The sequence below is a fragment of the Brachyhypopomus gauderio genome, chromosome 1, assembly GCF_052324685.1.
Source record: "Brachyhypopomus gauderio isolate BG-103 chromosome 1, BGAUD_0.2, whole genome shotgun sequence".
Taxonomy (NCBI): Eukaryota; Metazoa; Chordata; class Actinopteri; order Gymnotiformes; family Hypopomidae; genus Brachyhypopomus; species Brachyhypopomus gauderio.
Window position 1 is genome coordinate 10,648,281 of NC_135211.1, and position 22,133 is coordinate 10,670,413.

At 44.2% G+C, this 22,133-nt stretch overlaps 1 protein-coding gene across 2 annotated transcripts in view; it reads right to left on the reverse strand.

Moving 5' to 3' along the window:
• cadpsa (Ca2+-dependent activator protein for secretion a) overlaps positions 1 to 22,133 on the reverse strand; it is a 109,141-nt gene that overhangs the window by 42,580 nt on the left and 44,428 nt on the right. For both annotated transcript variants that reach the window (XM_076991880.1, XM_076991959.1), the window contains 5 exons: positions 20,123 to 20,189; positions 15,999 to 16,107; positions 14,926 to 15,141; positions 1,703 to 1,839; positions 1,281 to 1,468 (listed from right to left, as the gene is read on the reverse strand). In XM_076991880.1, the coding sequence (XP_076847995.1) occupies positions 1,281 to 1,468; positions 1,703 to 1,839; positions 14,926 to 15,141; positions 15,999 to 16,107; positions 20,123 to 20,189 (717 nt within the window). The remainder of the gene's footprint in view (positions 1 to 1,280; positions 1,469 to 1,702; positions 1,840 to 14,925; positions 15,142 to 15,998; positions 16,108 to 20,122; positions 20,190 to 22,133) is intronic.

Sequence of the window (22,133 nt, forward strand, 5' to 3'; positions counted from 1 at the left end):
TCCAGTTCTGTAAATATTTGGTCATTTGTGATCAACTGTTTAAACCTGTCTGTGAAATGTTCTCATATTGTGCTGAATTTTGGACAGTGGAGGAAAAAGTGCAGCTCACTCTTACCACTCTCACACCTCTCTCTCTCTCTCTCTCTCTCTCTCTCTCTCTCTCTCTCTCTCTCTCTCTCTCTCTCTCTCTCTCTCTGACTAGGACCTACACGTGTCTTCAAGTCTGAGCTGATCATAACAGTACACAGACACTCCATCACCGTCTATCACACACCCACCCTACATACACACCTCCATCACACAAATACCCACCCACAACTCCCTACACATACACCCTTACACACGTGTACCCCCCACACTCACTCACACCTTTCCCACACATAGTACACGCTACAGTACAGACACAATGATACAGAAGAGAGGGAACTCACTAACAACACAAATTGTGACCCTAATGAAGGGGTAGGGCATGTATATTTAGCTGTTGGGAGATGGAGAAAAAGGGGAGGAGCTTGTTGGTGAGGAGCCAATGAGCAGCTTGTGGTCGGCCTCACCTCTGGAGCATAGTGGACATCTGCGACTTTGAGTCCCTCTTTCTCCTCAACTCCAGGAGGCGGAGCTCTTTTTTAGAAGAGGGAGGGGAATTGGCAGGGGGGGTGGGGCACAGAGCAGTGAGCAGGTCGGCCTTAGAAACAGGCCATTGGATAAGCTCGCACACCCTCTGACTTCATTCACACGCACACACACAAGCATGCACAAGCACGGTGTACACACATGCAAACATGAGGGTTGTGACAGTAAAAGGTCAGGCGAGAAACAAAAGAGAAAACATGAGACATGCTAAATCAAAGGAGAATCTGCAAAGTAAACACAGCCGGTTATGGCTGGAGATCTTAAGCTGTGCTGTGAGACGAGTTGGAGTCTCTAATGCCCCGGGGAGCGGACAGTGTACAGACGTATGGTTGGTATGGAGACGTGTGTAATCACAGGTGGTGATCTGACCGTGTGCTGCTGTGTGTACTGCCATGGCTCCAGTGCTCTACAGCCCTAAACACCATCTAGTACCATGATAGCTCACAGTAACTCTTCCTCTGAGAGAGGATGGACATTAGGGTGGGAGAGAGGAGGCGCAGGAATGTGTCAGAGCAGAGACAGAGTAAGAAGGAGAGAGAGAGAAAGTGAGGGACATACAGAGTAAGAAGGAGACTGAGAGAGTGAGGGAGAGACAGAGGGAGACATAAGTTGTGCAGTCGGAGCTGTTTCCAGCAGGTGGGAGCTACCTGTTGCCGTGCACGTGCGACGCACAAAAGGCGAAGCTGTAGTGCAGCAGGGTGGGGTCGATCATGGCTCCATTCTCGGCCCGCTCCAACAGGTCACTCAGGTAGCACAGGTGCCTGTGACACCCCCGCACGCCGTTCCTAGCGCAGTACTCGTCCAGCACGAACACCTGGCCCGGACTGAACCATCCCTGCACAGGGAAACGGAGAGACTGATGGCTCTTCTGATCAACCCAGACATGAATAAATCACAAATGAACGGAATGAAGAAAAGATCGAGCTGCCGATGTTCCGGGCTCGGCAGAAGAAAAGTGGTACACGCAGACCGAAACAGCATCAACACAAACTCACCAAGTACTCAGAGTATTCGTAACGAATGAGGCAGAATCAAACTGAGTTAAATGGACGTGTGGATGGGTCCATACCAGGCAAGAGTAGGAGTCGTTGAGTCTGTGGTCCAGAGTGAGGCGTTGCATCATCTCAAACAGCGAGGAGTGGTCAAAGCTGCAGGGGTTCGCTGAGATGAACTCGTCCATCCCGTGCTTCTGGGCCCGGTCTGCGTCTGTGTGTGTGTGTGTGGAGAGGTGGTGGCTCAGTCAGCACATACAAAGGCTTTACCTGAGGAACATCTACCTTGCATGCAGATGCGTTAGTATGTTGGAGCAGTAGAGGTAGGAGGAGCCCGGGGTAACCCAGGGTGACTTAAACAAACAGCTCAGATGCCAGAGCTCAGACATATCAGACCTATCAGGGCATGGTTACTTTTAAGAGGCTGCACCTTCTCATTAATCAGTTTGTTGGATATTCAATTCGTTCATAGTGTTCTGTTACAAAAATGCATGACTTTACATTTCAATTATACAGTTCTGCAATTTGCCTGCAATGTTTACATATTTAACCTGCATTTTGTATCCTGGTTACATGTTTCTACAAAGACAATTATACCATGTCTATATTACGTATGTAATATTCTATTATCTTGTTATTATCTTGTTCCTTAAATTTCAGGATATAATACTGTATGCTGTTTGTGTCCAAGGTGATAGCACTGGGCCTGTTGTTGACTAACAACCCCGCCTGCTGCTGTCCTGACACAGGTCATCCTGACACAGGCCATCCTGACACAGGTCATCCTGACACAGGCCATCCTGACACAGGTCATCCGATCGCTCAGTCTGATCTCTTCTTCTACACTCCTCCTCTTCCTTCTTCCCTCTCCATTCTGCAGGCTGCCTGCAGGCCCTGGACCGCCTCAGGGTCAGGCTAATTAAAGCAACCCCACGCCACTGCCTCGCAGACAGCGAGAGGGCCGTCCCAAGTTCCGCCCCCTTGCCCCGCCCCCTGCCCCGCCCCCTCAGCTCCCAGCCAGTGTCCAATAAGGGGTCTAAACAAATCCAACAACATATTTTCACTTGCCTGCCTGGTCATTGCTCAGGCATTACACGGGGGTCTGGGCGAAGTGGCCGGCTGCTAGCTGAATCCACCAGCCACCGTCCACCAGGGGGTCTAGTTCCATTGTAATGCAATGTTTCATGTGGCTCGGGGCCAGGAGCCAGGAGCCCGGGGCTCGTCAGCACCGCTATTTGCGTGTGAATGCTCCTCCGGCTGTGAGGGCTGTGGCCCCTACACCGCTATGGCTTTGCATGCTAACATAGGGCACAGTGTGCTGCACACCTGCCTGTTATAACATCATATAACATCATAGCATCTTCACGGAGCCCCTGGTCAGAGGCAGATTCAGTGTTTACAGCAGCAAACGGACAGGAGTGCCTCCCAGTAGTGAAGTGTGAACATGGTTACAGTGGAGACGTTAGGAATCAGAACTATGTACTGAATACTGTATAAGCATACTGTATAAACATACTGTATGAGCATACTGTATGAGCATACTGTATAAGCATACTGCACTATATACAATACAATGATTTTCAGAATACAGACTGTAAAGATTTTCTGAAGGTCTTGAGGACAATGACTCATAGACCGTGTGGGTTATGCAGAGGTCCTGACCCTGAGCCAGATGTCAGATGTGTTTCTCCTGTGTCTCACCAGTAGTTTCTCACATCTGTGTGATATGAGCGGAGAGGAGCACGTGTGCTCTGGGCAGGGGCAGATGTGACCGGGCAGATGTGACCGGGCGAGTGTCAACCGCATGTCAGTTATAGCTCCTTCCCCCCAGGAGAGTGGAAACCATGGCAACATCTTACTGCTTTTTGTTTGTGTTGATTTGACACTTTTTGAAGCACTAACCTCACTGTCCACATGCACACACTCAGTGCTGATACCAGCCACCCTCACCACCTTCACCATCCTCCCCATCCTCACCAATACCCTCACCACCGCCGACACCCTCACCATTACCCTCACCATCCTCACCACCACCCTCACCACCTTCACCATCCTCCCCATCCTCACCATAACCCTCACCACCACCGACACCCTCACCATCCTCACCACCACCCTCTCCATCCTCACCACCACCCTCACCACCTTCACCATCCTCCCCATCCTCACCAATACTCTCACCACCACCGACACCCTCACCATTACCCTCACCATCCTCACCACCATCCTCACCACCATCCTCACCACCACCCTCACCATCCTCACCACCCTCTCCATCCTCACCAATACCCTCACCACCACCGACACCATCACCATTACCCTCACCACCACCCTCACCATCCTCACCACCCTCTCCATCCTCACCACCACCCTCACCATCCTCACCACCCTCTCCATCCTCACCACCACCCTCACCACCTTCACCATCCTCCCCATCCTCACCAATACCCTCACCACCACCGACACCCTCACCATTACCCTCACCACCACCCTCACCATCCTCACCACCCTCTCCATCCTCACCACCACCCTCACCACCTTCACCATCCTCACCACCATCCTCACCATCCTCACCAGTATATTTGATTAGATATTTTTGAGTTGTATTGGAAAATTAAGTATTGCTTCTAACAAAGATTTGGTTTTTTTTTAAGGTTACATTTTTGCAACACTTTCAGTCTTCAAAAATTATGTACAGTATCTCTCTGTTGTTGTTGAACTCTTCTATTGAACTCTTCATTTCTGGTGAGTTTATCATGTTTTGCTTTGTTTGATCAGCAAGTTGTAAAGAGCTCCACATAGAACTGAGCATTGATGCTCTGTTTTACACACACACACACACACAGAGAGAGAGAGAGAGAGAGAGAGAGAGAGAGAGAGAGAGAATCAGGAACTGTTTGCAAACATTCTTTAAGGGGTGTAGAAAGCAAGACTAGATATGTCAAACCGTGAATAAACACAAAAAATCAATCAGAAGCTGAGGTGGACGGGGCTGACTGGACGTGTGCTGGGAGTATGATGGAGTATCAGACACAGGACTGTATGATCCTCAGCTGGACGTGTGCTCTGAGTGTGATTATGGAGTATCAGAAACAAGGTAGTATGACATGAGAATACAGCATGACATCCATGAATGCTCATTAACATTCTACATTCCAGCTACACTCAATTATATTAAAAGAGCTGAAGTAAAAAATAATTTCGTCATTTTTAAAAACACTTCACAGGTGATGATTTTGTCTAAATGATTAATTGTGGGTAAAAACATTATTTTTGTTCATTATGTTTGGTAGAATTGAGATGGATCTGACGCCTCTAGTCTGATAACACCCTTTGACTACAAATTGCTCTTTGTGTTCTAAACTGTTCAAACATTTTCACTTGCCTTTAGTTTTTTACATTCCCTTTAAAGAAACATGAGTAGCTTTATTTTATGCAGAGGAGGGGAGAGAGTGTGAACTAGCAAGTAATTATTTGGTAACATTCCACTGATAGCTTCCAGAAATAATCAGGCTGTAAACACACTGTTTAATTCATGGGGTGTCACTCTTAACCCGGTAATTACCAGCTGCTGGGGCTGCAGTGCAGCTTCTGTCAAACCAGCAGTTTCAATTCAATCATTTAGAGCAATAAATCAACAACAGCAGCGGCCGGACAAACTCACTGTAATTAAACCTTTGTTTCCTTCAGTGAAGCTGCTGAATGCTGAGAAACGTCTCGTGGTTCGGTGACGTGACAGCCCTGCCGTGTCGTGTTATGTAAGACCAGCTGACCAGGGCTTTGCTGTGATGTACTCGCATGTTAATGGAGGCCTTTAGTCCGTTCTGTGCAAACGTCTAAGGGCACCATCTGATAAGTTGGTTTAGCGATGGTATAATGACCATGGGTGCTTTATAACAAATTATCTTAGAGATGTACCAACAACTGTACGTTTAAGAAAGCCAATTTTGCATGTGTTTCCCAAAAGCATTTGTAGTCTCCAAATGTATGAGTTCTAAGTAGTTCTTTCTTGACACTCCCTCTGCATCCACGCTGGAAAAGCTCCACTAGTCGAAAACTGAACCACCAATTTACACAAATATTTTCATGATTATACCATAAAAATATAATTAGGAAAATTATTAAGAATTTTTTTTATATTAATAAAATATAATAATTAGGAAAATTATTAAGAAATGGGGATCAAGGTAGAAGCGTTCACGTCGCGATCCCTGTCAAGTGATATTACCTATATTACTTGCGAATTCTACCAAATACTTTGAAGCTGAGTCAAAGACAAATGATGTTCAGAAGCCCAACAAATGGTTGCAGCTCACCAGCCTGGAACAGGAAGAGAAGCAAATGCCCACCTTCAAAGCCAGCTCTGACATCTCTGAATGTTGAAGGATTGTCTGCAAATAAAGAACTTATTGCCAAACTCTGCAGAGATCATCAGTGTGATGCCTTCAAGAAACACACCAGGGACCCAAACACCCCCGCCCTCGAGTGGAAGGCTCGACTCTCTTTCTAGAAAGACCACACGAGAAATATGGAAGCGTCATGCTAGCAAAAAATGTGACAACCATCGAATCAACATCAAAAAATGATGAAAACAACATTGAGGTCCTGACAGTTGAGCTCAGAGGAATAACCATCACCTCCATCTACAAACCACCTCCTATACCTTTCCTAATGCCAGGAATACCAACACCTGGGAAACCAAGAATAGTGATTGGAGACTTCAATAGCCACAGCTCACAATGGGGATATGCCGGTAATAATACAGATGGAGATGCAGTGGAAGCATGGGCCGAAACCAACCAGCTCAATCTGATCCACGATGCCAAGCAACCAAAGTCCTTCAACAGTGGGCGATGGAAAGCAGGCTACAACCCTGATATTGTGTTTGTTAGCCATAGTATCTCTGGACTGAGCAGGAAGCTAGTACTGGAGCCACTGGAGCCAAAGACCCAACACTGTCCCATTGGTCTCACAATCAATGCTGCAGTTATCCCAGCCACAGTTCCTTTCCGGAGAAGATTAAACTTTGGGAAAGCGAACTGATTTGGCTTCCAAGAAGAACTCGAACAGAAGATCGCCCACCTTCCAGCAGACCCCAAAAATTATGCCACCTATACAAGCTGTTTGGATGCTTGATCCTCAACAGGCTTGCCCCAGTTGTTGAACTAGCCATCATCCGTCAACAAGCTGGATTCCGACCTGGAAAATCCACGACAAGCCAACTCTTGAGTCTCACAGAGAGACAAGATGGGTTCCAGAAAGGACTGGTGACAGGAGCTGTTTTTGTTGACCTGTCTGCTGCGTATGACACTGTGAACCACCGCCTCCTCCTGAAAAGATCTTGGAGATGACAAAAGACCTGGCACTCACAGACCTTATCAGAGCCCTCCTCAAAGATAGATGTTTCTATGTTGCTCTTAACAACAAGCAAAGCCGATGACGACGACAGTGGAATGGCTTGCCGCAAGGAAGTGTGCTGGCTCCACTATTATATAACATCTATACCAATGACCAGCCAATGGACCAGAACACTGAGCAGTTCATCTACACTGACGACCTCTGTGTAACAACCCAGGAGAGTACGTTTGAAGCTGTGGAATCGAATCTCACCTCAGCCCTGGATGAGTTACACCTCTACTATGAGTGCAACCACCTACACGAAAACCTTGCAAAGACCCAAATCTGCTCGTTCCATCTCAGGAACCGGGAAGCAAACCGACCTCTTAACATCACATGGTCTGGAACACCTCTTAAGCATTGCACTAACCCTATCTACCTGGGCGTAACATTGGCTCGTACCCTTTCCTATAAGGAACACGTCAAAACCACCAAACTGAAAGTAAACTCCAGAAACAACATCCTTCGGAAGCTGACCAACTCCAAATGGGGAGCTACAGCACACACGCTAAGATCTACTGCTTTGGCTCTGTGCTACTCCTCTGCGGAGTATGCATGTCCTGTTTGGGAAAGATCATCCCATGCCAAGAAATTGGACTCAGCATTGAATGACACCTGTCGCTTAATCACTAGTTGCTTGAAGCCTACAAACATAAACAACTTGCACCTCCTCGCTGGCATTGCCCCTGCCGATGTAAGACGAGAAGTTGCCAGCCGAGTAGAGATGACCAAGTCCACCAGTGATGCACGCCACCCCCTTCATGGTCGCACACCCCCGGCCCAACGGCTGAAGTCCAGGAGAAGCTTTCTCAGCCATGTCAAAGTCCCTATCACCATCACAGGTATAAACTAGACTCCAACTATGGACAAAAGGCTTGAGGATGACCCACCTCCTACTGACATGGGTATTCCCCCTTCTGAAGCCCTCCCCCCGGGCTCAGAGGCACCATGGGTCCAGTGGAAAATGCTCAACCGCCTGAGAACAAGAACAGGGCTATCAAAAGCTGCCATGGCCAGATGGGGATATGAAACTGGCCAGACCACCTGTGAATGTGGAGAAGAGGATCATACAATGCAACATTGCCTTGTTTGCCCCCTACTACCAAATCAGTGCAGCTCAAAGGATCTTGCAGTGTTCAATAAAAATGCAAAGGTTTGTGTAGGGAAATGGGAAACTGTAATATAAACTGTAAGTTTCAAAGAAACGAAAAGAAGAAAATTAAGAAATAAAAGTAATTACTTTACACTTACAATTAGTATCCACCGAATATCATGCCTATAAATGCGGACACAACGTTTCATGCATCAGTACAGAAGCATTGCAAACTGCATCACTAATGGGATTTTTCCAAAGACGAACTCACCCAAATACTGGAAGTTGAAAAAATCTACAAAGCATAGGAGATAAAACAAAAGTTGCAGGGCAGGAGTTTATCAGTGGTTGTTGTATTTTCCTTATTTATTTCTGAAGGTGGTGAGTGAATGAAAAACATGTACCACTTACACCACCCACATCACCCAAACTAACACAGCAGTATGAGTAGTACGAGTCATAGTATGTAGTTCTGTAGTTTGAGCAGGAATTATGGGGTGGGGACATGTACTCTTATGCCTTTATAACAGGGCTCCAGAAGTTGAGAGTGTGTATGAGGATCATTGTGCATCCACTGTACTGCCAATTCTAGGAATGCTTCCAATTATATAAAACCTATTGTGATTTCACGCAACGCATCTTTAGAATGTGGAAGTGTTCTATATATTGGTGCAACAGCAGTACTTCAGTCTCAGCGTGCACACATTGGGATACAGCAGCTTTGCTTTCATCATGGGCAATGCAGGAGTCTCCCGAAATACATAATTAGCGTCACTTTAGTTTGGCCTTACTCAAAGTTACTTATATATGGAAATAATTTATCAGTCCATTTGATTGGTTAAGTCATGCCAAGCGTATTCAATTTATTGTAGTCATTTCTTTGCAGAGAATACATTTATTTATTAGATTTTTAGATTTTTTAATTTATTTGTTAGATTTTTAATTGAACACTACATTGGAAAACAAATAATCTCGTGCACTTCTATCAAGTTATCATCATTGTTTGTTTGATGTGAATGAAATGACCCCTGGAATAAAATGAAACATATGAAAATGGAATATATATATATATATATTTGAACAAAAAAACCTTCATAATGGGTTGTTGTGATACTACACCGTGATTCATACAACCAAAATAAATTTAAATCTAGGAAAATACTGACAACATTATTCAAGGTAGTATCTTTGCATTTTCGCAATAAATATGACATCCAAATTATATGAATTTTCATAACTTCATGTTTGGTATATTAGCAAGTGTGCTAATGCAAAGCTTAAAACCAGTGCAAGTTTTTTAAAGGGAAATTAGCGGCCTCTATCCTATTTGAGGTAGAACTGCATGTGAGCTTCAAGTACTTAGTGAATTTAAGTAAATTTAAGAATGTTCTTAAGTACAAGGTTACAAAATACTTAGCGTTACAAACACTAAGTAAACACACCCCACATAATTATTTTCATATTTATTCATAGACACTAAATATTGTTATTATTTCTCTGCCTCTTTATTGAAATACAAAGAAAGCTTCTACATGCACAGGTCAGTGTTCATGTGGCCTCCCTTAGCAGTTAGCACATCTTCACCTCTTTTGGGGAGACTGTGAAGTTCTCTGAAGTCATATCATACCAGGCTTTTTTCAGCCCTTCCCAGAGTTCTTTAGATTTAGCCTTTTGTCTTTTTCCTTCTACTGCTCCTGTGTAAGGGAGAGGTCACACTAGAGGTCAGACTGAATACCTTCCACTGTAGCCTAGAGAAGCTCTAGAGAAGCTCTGATTATTATGTTTTGTAATACTGCATAAACAATTATTGCATTCGTTTGCAAGAGTGAGAAATAATTATATATGGTATATGGTCATTACCAAACAATGTTATGGTAACCTGAGACTTTTGTGCAATACTTTATATATATAATAGATTTGTAATAGATTACAAAATCAAATATGCAAGACCAGATTGTATAATCTCTACCTAAAAGAGTCATATGAGACCACCATAGTGAGAGTGAGCAGCATAGCAAGGGGTCTGAAGGGGTATCTGTGGGGTATCTTGGGGATGCTGTGGGGTATCTGTGGGGTATCTGGTATCTTGGGGTATCTGTGGGGTATCTGTTGGGCACTGCTGTTCAGGGGGTTGTCCAGAGAGGGCGAGGCAAGAAAGGAGCAAACCAGAATGTTGTGAAGGAGTCAGAGTAGGGAGAATATACACATGCATCAACCCACACACGCATGAAAATACATGTGCACCAAAACACACACGTGCACCACACCAAAACACACACGTGCACAACACCAACACACACAAACACACACGTGCACCAAAACACACAGGCATCACACCAACACACACATACACCAACACACATGCACACGAACACACATGTGCACCAAAACACACAGGCACCACACCAACACACACATGCACCACACCAACACAAACGTGCACCACACCAACACACACGTGCACCAACACACTTGCGCACGAACACACACGTGCACCAAAACACACAGGTACCACACCAACACATATGCACCACACCGACACACGTGTACGAACACATATGCACCACGCTAACTCACACCAACGCCTGAACACACATGTACACAAACACACAAATGCACGAACACACATGTACACCAACATACATGCACCACACCAACACACATATGCACCACACCGACACACGTGTACGAACACATATGCACCACGTTAACTCACACTAACGCCTGAACACACATGTACACAAACACACAAATGCAGGAACACACATGTACACCAACATACATGCACCACTCCAACACACATGTGCATGAACACACACGTGCACCAACACACACGTGCATCAACACCAGTGATGTCATAACGAGTAATATAACGCGTTACTATTTCCAGTCCAGTTATCAGATTAAAGTTACTTATCCAATTAACTGTGTGTTATTATTTTTATTTTCCTTAGTAGATATATATTTTTGCTTTCTTCTTGGCTCAGTTCTACTTTTGCGTCTGACCATAGCGCTCAACTTCACACGCTGCGCGCGAACCTGTGAGAGCGCGAGCACGTTTTACACGTCATTCTGTGCAGTGTTCTCCGTAACGTTATGTGGTAGTGTAAAGAAATACCCCTCAAAAACAGGGGAAGGAACAATTACCTGACGAATTTTAATGTTGCATTGTGTTCCAGGTTTGAAAAGTGCTGGAATTTTGGCTAAAGTAGCCTACTTAAAAATGCTTGAAATTGTAATTGTATTTAGTTTCACAACTAGTAGCTGTCTGACTGAACAGTTCGTTTGTATTACGTTAACAAATAAATCTACAAATAATACCACGCAGCTACACAAACGTAATGTCAGGAGATACATTGTTACTGTTAACAATGCACTTCCAATAAAGTGAGTATTGAAAAAATTAATTTTGCTGCTGAATGTACAGTTGTGATCAAATTTATTCAACCCCCAATGCTGCGAAGGGTTTTATGGAATTCAGTGCACATTTGTAATTGTGTTCATAATGAAATCTTACAAGGACTTGTTAAAGAACTAAATGCAACTAAGATAGCATCAATTTTTTTTGTCATAAAGTATTAAATGGCCTTTTTGTGATTTCTTCATTGACACAATTATTCAACCCCTTTACGACTACCACTCCTAAGAACAGAGGTTCATTCCAGTGTTTTCCATCAGGTATTGAAAACATCTGTGGATGTCAACGAGCAGCAATCAAGCATGATAAGCACCAATTAGGCAGATTTAAAAGGACTGTGATACTCAGCTCCTTCTAGACATCTACTGGTGTGTTTCCAAGCATGGTGAAGGCAAGAGAATGGTCCCAGAAGACAAGAGAAGAGGTTATTGCTCTTCACAAGAATGGCAATGGATATAAAAAGATTGCAAAGTTGTTAAATATTCCAAGAGACACTATCGGAAGTATCATTCGCAAGTTCAAGTTAAAGGGCACAGTGGAAACGTTACCTGGTCGTGGCAGAAAGAAGATCCTGACCGTGACTGCTGTGCGCTACCTGAAGCGTAATGTGGAGAAAAATCCCTGCGTGACTGCTAAGGAACTGAAAAAAGACCTGTCAGATGTGGGCACTGAAGTTTCAGCTCAGACAATAAGGCGCGCACTGCATAACGAAGACCTCCATGCCAGAACGCCCAGACGCACCCCCTTGCTGACTCCAAAGAACAAGAAAAGTCGACTGCAGTATGCCAAAAGTCATGTGGACAAGCCACAAAGGTTTTGGAACAGTGTACTGTGGTCGGATGAAACTAAATTAGAACTGTTTGGGACAATGGACCAGCGCTATGTTTGGAGAAGGAAGAACCAGGCTTATGAACAAAAGAACACCTTGCCTACTGTGAAGCATGGCGGGGGGTCAATTATGCTTTGGGGCTGTTTTGCTTCTAATGGTACAGGAAAGCTTCAACGTGTGCAGGGTACCATGAATTCCCTTCAGTACCAGGAGATCTTGGAGGAAAATGTGATGAAGTCAGTCACAAACCTGCGGCTTGGGAGACGTTGGACCTTCCAACAGGACAATGATCCGAAGCACACATCCAAGTCCACTAGAGCATGGTTGAACATGAAAGGCTGGAACATTCTAGAGTTGCCATCGCAATCACCAGACTTAAATCCAATTGAGAACCTCTGGTGGGACCTAAAGAAGGCAGTTGCAGTGCGCAAGCCTAAGAATGTGACTGAACTGGAGGCTTTTGCCCATGAAGAATGGGCTAAGATACCCATAGGTCGCTGCAAGACACTTGTGTCAAGCTATGCTTCACGCTTGAAAGCTGTCATAACTGGAAAAGGATGTTGTACTAAGTACTAAAAAATAATGTCACTAGGGGGTTGAATAAAACTGATAATGATGTGAGCACAGTAAAGACATTTGTGGTTATTCCATCATAAATATTATGTTATGTTTGTCTAATTTATAAGTGCCTCTTTGATATAATTGTAAATAAGATGACTGAAATGATCAAAATCAATGTCAAACTGGCCAAAACACTTTATTTCAGTGGGGGTTGAATAAATTTGATCACAACTGTAACTACTAAAGTAACTTGTAATCTAACGTAGTTACTTTTAAAATCAAGTAATATGTAACGTAACTAAGTTACTTTTTAAAGGAGTAATCAGTAATCAGGAAATCAGGATTACATTTTCAAGGTAACTAAGCCATCACTGATCAACACATATGTGGCCAAAACAGCAACCAAATACAGTAGGCAAAGAGCAGGATAGAGATAGAGAGAAGGTGAGACAGAGAGAGAGAGAGAGAAAAAGAGAGAGGGAGAGAGAGCCTATTGTGCTGTATGGAAGTGAGATATGGGGTCAACGCAATCACCATAGCTACACTAGATGGGGACAGGCATCTAATAAAAGCCCTATATGCAGAACTCTGCTGAATGATTCTTAAAACCCTTACAAACACCAACACACATGCAGATCAGAATTAGGCCGATTTCCATTATTAATAAACATACAAATTGATCCCTACATTTCTGGATGCATCTGAAGACCAGTCTCAGAGAAACATTGTATCTAAAGACCAGTCCCAGAGAAACACTGTATCTAAAGACCAGTCCTAGAGAAACACTGCATAAATCCAACCCCATGACAACTACGGCCACAGACCAGCCTGCTCCCAGCACTGCCCTGGAACACTCACTATTTGGAACACTGGAACTGTGAAACTCAACCTCAAAGTAAATGTTTCGAGCTCTAAATAGAGAATAGGCTGAGTGATCACAGCCTAGTAATAAAAAAGAGTAGACAGGTTGAAATTGAAATACAAAACATACTCCCATAATACAAAAAATTAAAAATGATTCTTGTAGCAGGGCACACATCAAACTTTACTGCAAAATATGTAGCAACATGTCATCGCATGAGAGACAGTTAGAGAGAGACAGTCAGAGAGAGACAGAGAGAGACAGTCAGAGAGACAGTCAGAGACAGTCAGAGAGAGACAGTCAGTGCCAACATCTCATCTCCTTATTCCTACCTCCCACAACTCAACCCCACACATAAACACGCACACACTCACTGGTTATTAGCATATGTTCATATTATTATTGTTGTTGTTGTTGTTGTTGTTATTCATGGTAATACCACTATTTCTTTGTGAAGTTAAATGTAAACATTGTCACTTCTTTGGCAATATTGTATTTTATACAGTCATGCCAATAAAGCCATCTTGACCAGGCTTGAGAGAGACAGAGAGAGAGAAAGAGAGTGACAGACAGAAAGAGAGAGACAGAGATAGACACAGTGACAGACAAAGAGATAGAGAGACTGAGATAAACAGAGAGTGACAGAGACTATGCTTACATTACATATACAATTTTGTTACTGTAGGACAGATCAAGAAAAATCATACAAGCAGAAAGACAAAAGAAAATGAAAAAATAAAATATCAGTACAACAGAGTCATCATCATGTATTATTATCATTATTATTGATGTTGTTGTTATTGTGGGTGCTAGTGGGTAGTCAGCTGTAGCAAGGGAATAACAAAAAAGTAAAAAAATAAATAGAAAGCTAAATTCAACAGAAACAACAGAACCTGCCCACCACACGGTCACCATGACACACTCTTCCTCACAGGGCACACATCTTCATTACATTCTCCTTAGGAAATGAATGACCAGTTAGGGCTTCAAATGTCCGAATTAAAATTAAATATCTGTGTGTGTGTGTGTGTGTCTATGTGTGTGTGTGTGTGTGTGTGTGTGTGTCTATATGTGTGTGTGTGTGTGTGTGTGTGTGTGTGTGTGTGTGTGTGTGTGTGTGTGTGTGTGTAAAGCTGTACTCACAGAACTGGGAGATGGGGGCATCGAGCTGTGGTGCGGTTCCCCCTCCACGGGCGTTGAGTTTGTGCACCTGTGTGGGAGGTATGGGTTTGTGGGACTGGCCTGTGGCCCGGTACATGGCCTGAACCCACAGGATCCGGTCCTGCTCATCATCGCTGGCGAAGATCACAGTGTCTCCTTCTTTAACAGCATTAAAGAACGACCTCCCACCATCTAGACCTGCACCAACACATATACAGGACAGGACTGAGCGCAGCCAGATAAAGGACTAAAGCAAGAATCAGGAATATTTATGCACATAAACAGTATCATTTTCTATTACATAGGATCACTTTTTATCATTTGATGTTATCAGGAAATTATCGTGGCCCACAAGAAAACCTGAACTCTAATAATAATAATAGTAACAACAACAACAACAACAATAATAATAATAATAATAATAACAACAATAACAATAATAAATAACACCCTTAAATATAATACTGCTACTTCTAATAGTAAGAATATTACTACTATTAATATTACTATTATTACACACATTGCAGTGTGAAAAACTGAACTATAATAATACTAATAATAAAACACATTTCTCAGTGAAGCTGAACTCTATACACAATTTTTTTTATATTCGTTTTTCACTGTTATAGACTGATGATGTAATCATGACCACATCAGGGAAGCTAAAGCTTAATTTCATGTTCAAAGAGTCACTGCATTTAATTTAGAGTTAATGGAGCCTAACTAGCCAATCACCTGTGTTTGTTTAACACATGTAAATGGAGCCCCCTGCAGTGATGGGCAGTAATGCTAACCAATCACATTCCACCTGTGTGCTCAGTGTTCTGCTGACGGACCTGTGCAGTACAGCTCAGTCTCTTAAAGACATGGACCTCTCAGTCTACACAAAGTCATAGCATACTGTGTGTCAAAGGAACATAGAATCACCTCTTATCAAAACCTCCAGACTAGTAAACATTATTGACAAATGTTTCTTTACATTTTTCCATTTGTTGCTGGCTGTTTTTTAACAGGAAGGGGTCTGCTAGTCATAAGATATGATTGGTTAATTGTACCTGGCTGAGGGTCGGTATAATCCACAGTGTAGCCATCCAATTGGAGCAGCTCGACTGGCTCCGCCTTCTTCTCTCTATAGCTGCACATGGCAAAGGTGTACTGACTCACCTGAGGACACAAACAATAAGATTAGTTAACACACACACACACTGTTTCCTAGTTAATGAACATTTGCAATGCTATGTGTATGTTCCAACACATGTGTGCATGTGTTTACAATCCTAGTGGGCTCGGCTCTGGAGCTGGACTGAGTCCTGCCAATCAAACATGACTGATGGACCGAGTAAAGGAATGACACTCTGTCAGAGTAAATGTGAGCACGGCTGCTAGGTGTTAGACACAGACACACACACATACACACACCCATCAATCCTCTTTGTCATATTAGGGTCGTTCGGATCAAAACTACACTCCCATTCCACACACCACAAACCTCCTCCACTGCAAGTGGCAGCTTTCTCTCCATCTGAGAGCAAGCCTGCACTCGGAGTGACACCGTCAGTTCGATATCTCATGTGTGACGGCAGGGACAGCAGGTCAGGCCTCCTCCCGGCACTGCGTCCAGTCACTGCCTCCGGGCCCCGCCAGGGAGACTGGCCCCCTCTTTCTCTCACACATGAACTCACACAAACTCCCATCAACCCTCCCAGATCCCGGACTTGTAGTTTGGACCTATCAGAGGCAGGAGAGTATGTCTCAAGTGTAGTTTGAACCAATCAGAAGCAGGAGAGCCAATCTCGGTTGATGGAGGCTCCCTGTGTGGTCACTGGTCAGCTGACCTGCTGTCAAACTGACAGTTAAAGGATTTTAAATGGCTTCGCTCCCTGATTAGCCCGGTATGCCTTTTGCTCTTTTAAATAACACTGTTATTGTTGGCTCTCCGTAAATTGCAGTGTGCGTGGGAGAGGGTGAGCGAGTGAGTGCTAGCTAGAGAGAAAGAGCAAGACGAAGTTCAAAACAGGGAGAGGCAGCCATGATCGATGAAGCATTGTTAGCTACGTTAGCCGTCCGCAGGAGGCCCGGCTGGCACTCCAGGGTGCTGGTGAACATTTCCATATTCAGAGTGGGAAGACACTCTGAGGAGGAGGAAGAGGAGGAGACAGAGGAAGAGGAGCGGGGGCGGCCATGGAGACGGCTGGCTGCTTCGGCAGTGTCGCCTCCAGACGGCCGAATAATCAGACTTCACTTTACATCACAAATGTTTAGCTTATGCTTTCAGTTTCTGCAGAGTGCTGCTGGGGTATTGATTCGTACAGGAGGACAGCCGCAGACAGCCGGAAGGGTGAGTGGATAAAGGACTAATGCAATATTAAGAAAGTCAAGCAGATGCTGGTATCCAAGACGTGGTCTGTTCAACTAAGGCTTGGCACTTTGAACACGTTTTCACATACGTGCACAAACACTCCTAGGGTCCTGAGGTGGCTTCTGTCCAGCCAGTCTCAGACTCTCTGAGGACATGTCATCCCTCGCTGTTTCAGACGTCTCCCTACGACTTGAGCACCATGTCAGCACCTGTCAAACAGCAGCTGTAACTGACCTACTCTGTTCTGTAGTATTATAATAACTTGTATATAAATTATTATATATAAATATAATTATCAATCATTTGACTTTGTTCAACCAAAAAAACAGGAACAGACCACTCAGGGGAGCACACCAACATTGGCTCAGTACTCACACACACCAGCATCAGTTCAGTACTCACACACACCAGCATCAGTTCAGTACTCACACACACCAGCATCAGTTCAGTACTCACACACACCAACATCAGTTCAGTACTCACACACACCAGCATCAGTTCAGTACTCACACACACCAACATCAGTTCAGTACTCACACACACACACCAGCATCAGTTCAGTACTCACACACACCAACATTGGCTCAGTACTCACACACACACCAGCATCAGTTCAGTACTCACACACACCAACATTGGCTCAGTACTCACACACACCAGCATCAGTTCAGTACTCACACACACCAGCATCAGTTTCATACTCACACACACACACCAGCATCAGTTCAGTACCCACACACCAGCATCAGTTCAGTACTCACACACACCAGCATCAGTTCAGTACTCACACACACACACCAGCATCAGTTCAGTACTCAGACACACCAGCATCAGTTCAGTACTCACACACACCAGCATCAGTTCAGTACTCACACACACACACACCAGCATCAGTTCAGTACTCACACACACCAGCATCAGTTCAGTACTCACACACACCAGCATCAGTTCAGTACCCATACACACCAGCATCAGTACCCATACACACCAGCATCAGTTCAGTACTCACACACACCAGCATCAGTTCAGTACTCACACACACCAGCATCAGTTCAGTACCCACACATACCAGTGTCAGTTCAGTACCCATACACACCAGCATCAGTTCAGTACCCACACATACCAGTGTCAGCTCCGCACCCAGACAAGCCAACATCAGTTCAGTACCCATGTACACCAGAGTCATTTCAGTACCCACATACACCAATAGGCCTATAAGTTCAGTACCCACATACACCAACATCAGTTCATTAAAAACTGAAATGAGAAAGTACTTCAGGATGTATTCAGTAGAAACCTTAATCAAACCTGAGTGATTAATCTCATCTCTGCCTTCAGTAGCAATTCTGATCCAATTCTGATCAAATGTCAGCGCCTGACCTGACTGACCTGGACGGGGCCAAACCCGACCATGATGTCTCGTTAAAACATCAGCCAAGCCCACCTCACTCACCTTCGTTTCAGTCCAATTTTAGTTCTCCAGCATCTTAACCCAACCCCTACATCTACCCTACATCAACCCCTACACCAACCCCTACACCTACCCCTACATTAACCCCTACACCAACCCCTACACCTACCCCTACATTAACCCCTACACCATCCCCTACACCTACCCATACACCTACCCCTACATTAACCCCTACACCATCCCCTACACCTACCCCTACATCAACCCCTACACCTACCCCTACCCCTACATTAACCCCTACACCTACCCCTACATCAACCCCTACACCATCCCCTACACCTACCCCTACATCAACCCCTACACCTACCCCTACCCCTACATCAACCCCTACACCTACCCCTACCCCTACATCAACCCCTACATCAACCTCAACCTCAACCCCTACCCCTGCACCAACCTCAACCCCTATCCCCCCTATCCCCAACACACAACCCTAACCCCAACTCCAACCCTAAATCTAAACCCCAACCCTAACCTGGCAAAACGTATGAGCAACATGTTTCTTTACACAACACACCAAAAAAAGAAAGAACAGAAAATCGCAAATATATTTGAACTATCTGCCCTGTTCAGAGACAGATAGCTGTGCATGCGAGAGCATTGAGATGACATGTTCTAACGGATGGAGAACACTGACAGATGGCGCACCACCCGAGCAAGCCAGGACGCTTACACAAGACTCATCATGACAAAACCAGAGGACATGATAAAAGAGAGGAAGAAAATAAACAAATAGAAATGTGCGAAACAAAACAAAGTGAAGCCACCACTCCACCTCCCCCACCAAAAGACCAGATAAAGACATCGTGGCATATTCTGTTATGAACACACACAATGACATTTACAAACACACGAATCTTGGAAAGCTTTTGCTCACACGCACACACACACGCATATACACACACGAACACGCACTCACACACATACAGACACACAACAGACCACTGACTGTAGTTTGTCATTAACTGAACCTGTGGCCCGGAGCACGAAGACATAGAGTAGGATGTGTGTGTGTGTGTGTGTGTGTGTGTGTGTGACTGCTAGGTCAGTGATTGTATGCTCTGCTCCGTCAAACCCGCCTGTCAACTCTTAGCTATCGGACATGCCACTCTATGGGGCAACACAATATACCCCCTACCAGTGCGCGCACACACACACACACAATAAAAAAGAAAAGAAAAAGGAGTGAAGTGCAGCCAGGCTGTGTGGTGTGCTCGCTGTCTGCCGTGCGTGTGAAGATGATGGAGGCCCCTGTTCAGCTCTGGCCCTCCAGCTCTCCTGCACCATGGACATCTCCTCCAGCCCCGGCCGTACAGACACAATCCAGTCCGAAATACGCAAGCACGTACCTGCACCAAAACAAAGAATCTCTTCTTCCATCTCTTCCACACGTTTTTGCCGATGACCCAAAGGTATCTGTGCAAAGACACAAAGCAGCACTGACCCAGCCGTGGTAACACACTATGGTAAATATTATACAAGTGGTAATATTGTATATTAAGAGGTTTATCTACACTTTACAGTATTTTAATAAGTGAATCATGTCTAACAGTAGTTCTACTTCTCATATAGGATGATGCCACGTTATAAAGCCACTGACTGAACAAAAGAGGTGGACATGAGAGCACTGGCAAATGGGTATTTGTTTCCCCCTGCTGGCGAAAGAGAGATTAACCACTGATCAGATGCATTGTGGGTTCTGCAGACACATTCATTGAATGCGATCTTTTCAATTGTATCTGAATGGGGTTGAGTGTCACTGCAGCCTTTGACTGTAACTAACAGAACTTATAGAATAATAAATGTAATAATAAATGTGTTAGAATAATAAATGTAACATTGTTCAAGCATTATAATGTTCATGAATTTACTGTGTGTATTAAAAAAGGAGGGAACGTATACTTCAGGGATAATGTTTCAGCGTTTAAGGAAAAGCCAGCAGGTTGTCATTACAAGGGCTTGCACTCTATGTGTCCTAGGGTTGCTGGGAGACAGAGAGGGCCATAGGTTGTCGTGGTGATTGAAGGGTAACAACTTTCTGCAAGCCATCTGGAGCTCGGAGGAACACACTGTAAACGTATGACCAAGGACTGTCCAATCAGAGAACAAAGAATATCACAGGCCACAAACTATGACCCCAAAATGAGGGGGGGGGGGGGGGGGGGGGGGGGTAAAGAGCTGTGTCTGCATCAGTGTGTATCATCATTAATCATTATTACACTCCTACACTGTTCTAACTGACTGCCTTTCATATACTAAAAGCATGACTAAACCCTAAAAGCCTCTTACCACCAACATTAATAGCTGATACACAGCAAGTCTAGTCGCTAAAGATACAACAAAGAATGACGGCTGTGTGGGGGGCAGTACAACAGCACTGTACGGTGCCGAGGAAAAGAGCCGCGAACTGCGCCAGAACTTCCCACGAGGATTCTACTATTGTCAAAAGTGCGCGTGAAAAACGCGCTAGACCTGTTGTGGTATGATATTGACCTATAGATGGCGCCAGAAGATAATCAATGGTTACGATCTCGACGGTAGTATTGATGGAATTTGTTTTTCTTCATTTCATTTTTAAGCCTAATTAATTTAAATAAACAACATGAACAACATTTTAGGACATTCTGAAACATTCAGAGATCCTATCAATGACTGGGTTTGTGGAGGAAACTCATATTCAAGAAACAAGGACATTTTGAAGGGGTCCAGGATTCAGTCTGGAGTCTAGATGTCTCACAGCGGATGAGAGGTAATGTAGTTTCAGTGTCAACATTTGTTTTATGGTGTAATAAAACTCTAATGTGTTAATTTCTGAAACTCTACAGTATACAATAGAAGTGGGTATTTCCCCATCAAAACGAGATCACTTTACAGTAACTGCCTTACTTCTGTGTTGAACATAGGGTATTTGTTCTTATGAAATTAAAACTAGCAGTTCAGATTTACTGTATTAAAATACAGGTGCCACAATACAACGAAGGCCTGTCCACCTTTCATTACTGAGATTGAAGTACTGTATTTTAGTTTTCAATACTTTGTATGTCCATTTGTATTTTTGCTGACTGGATCTGGTACATCCCCAGACTGTCATGGCTCCATCTATAAATGTCATCTCCTCAATGCTATACACTCATTTATGCATTTAAACATCATCACACTCCCCACTGTGTGCCTCACCATAGGTGCTGTGCCTTCAGTGTTGGGACTGTCCCTTCACAATTGGGACTGTATTCACCACTGGGACTGTATTTACTGTTGGGACTGTGCCTTCACTGTTTGGACTGTATTCATCATAAGGTGTGTATTCATCATCAGGTTGGTGCCTTTACCATTGGGACTGTGCGTTCAACACTTTGACTG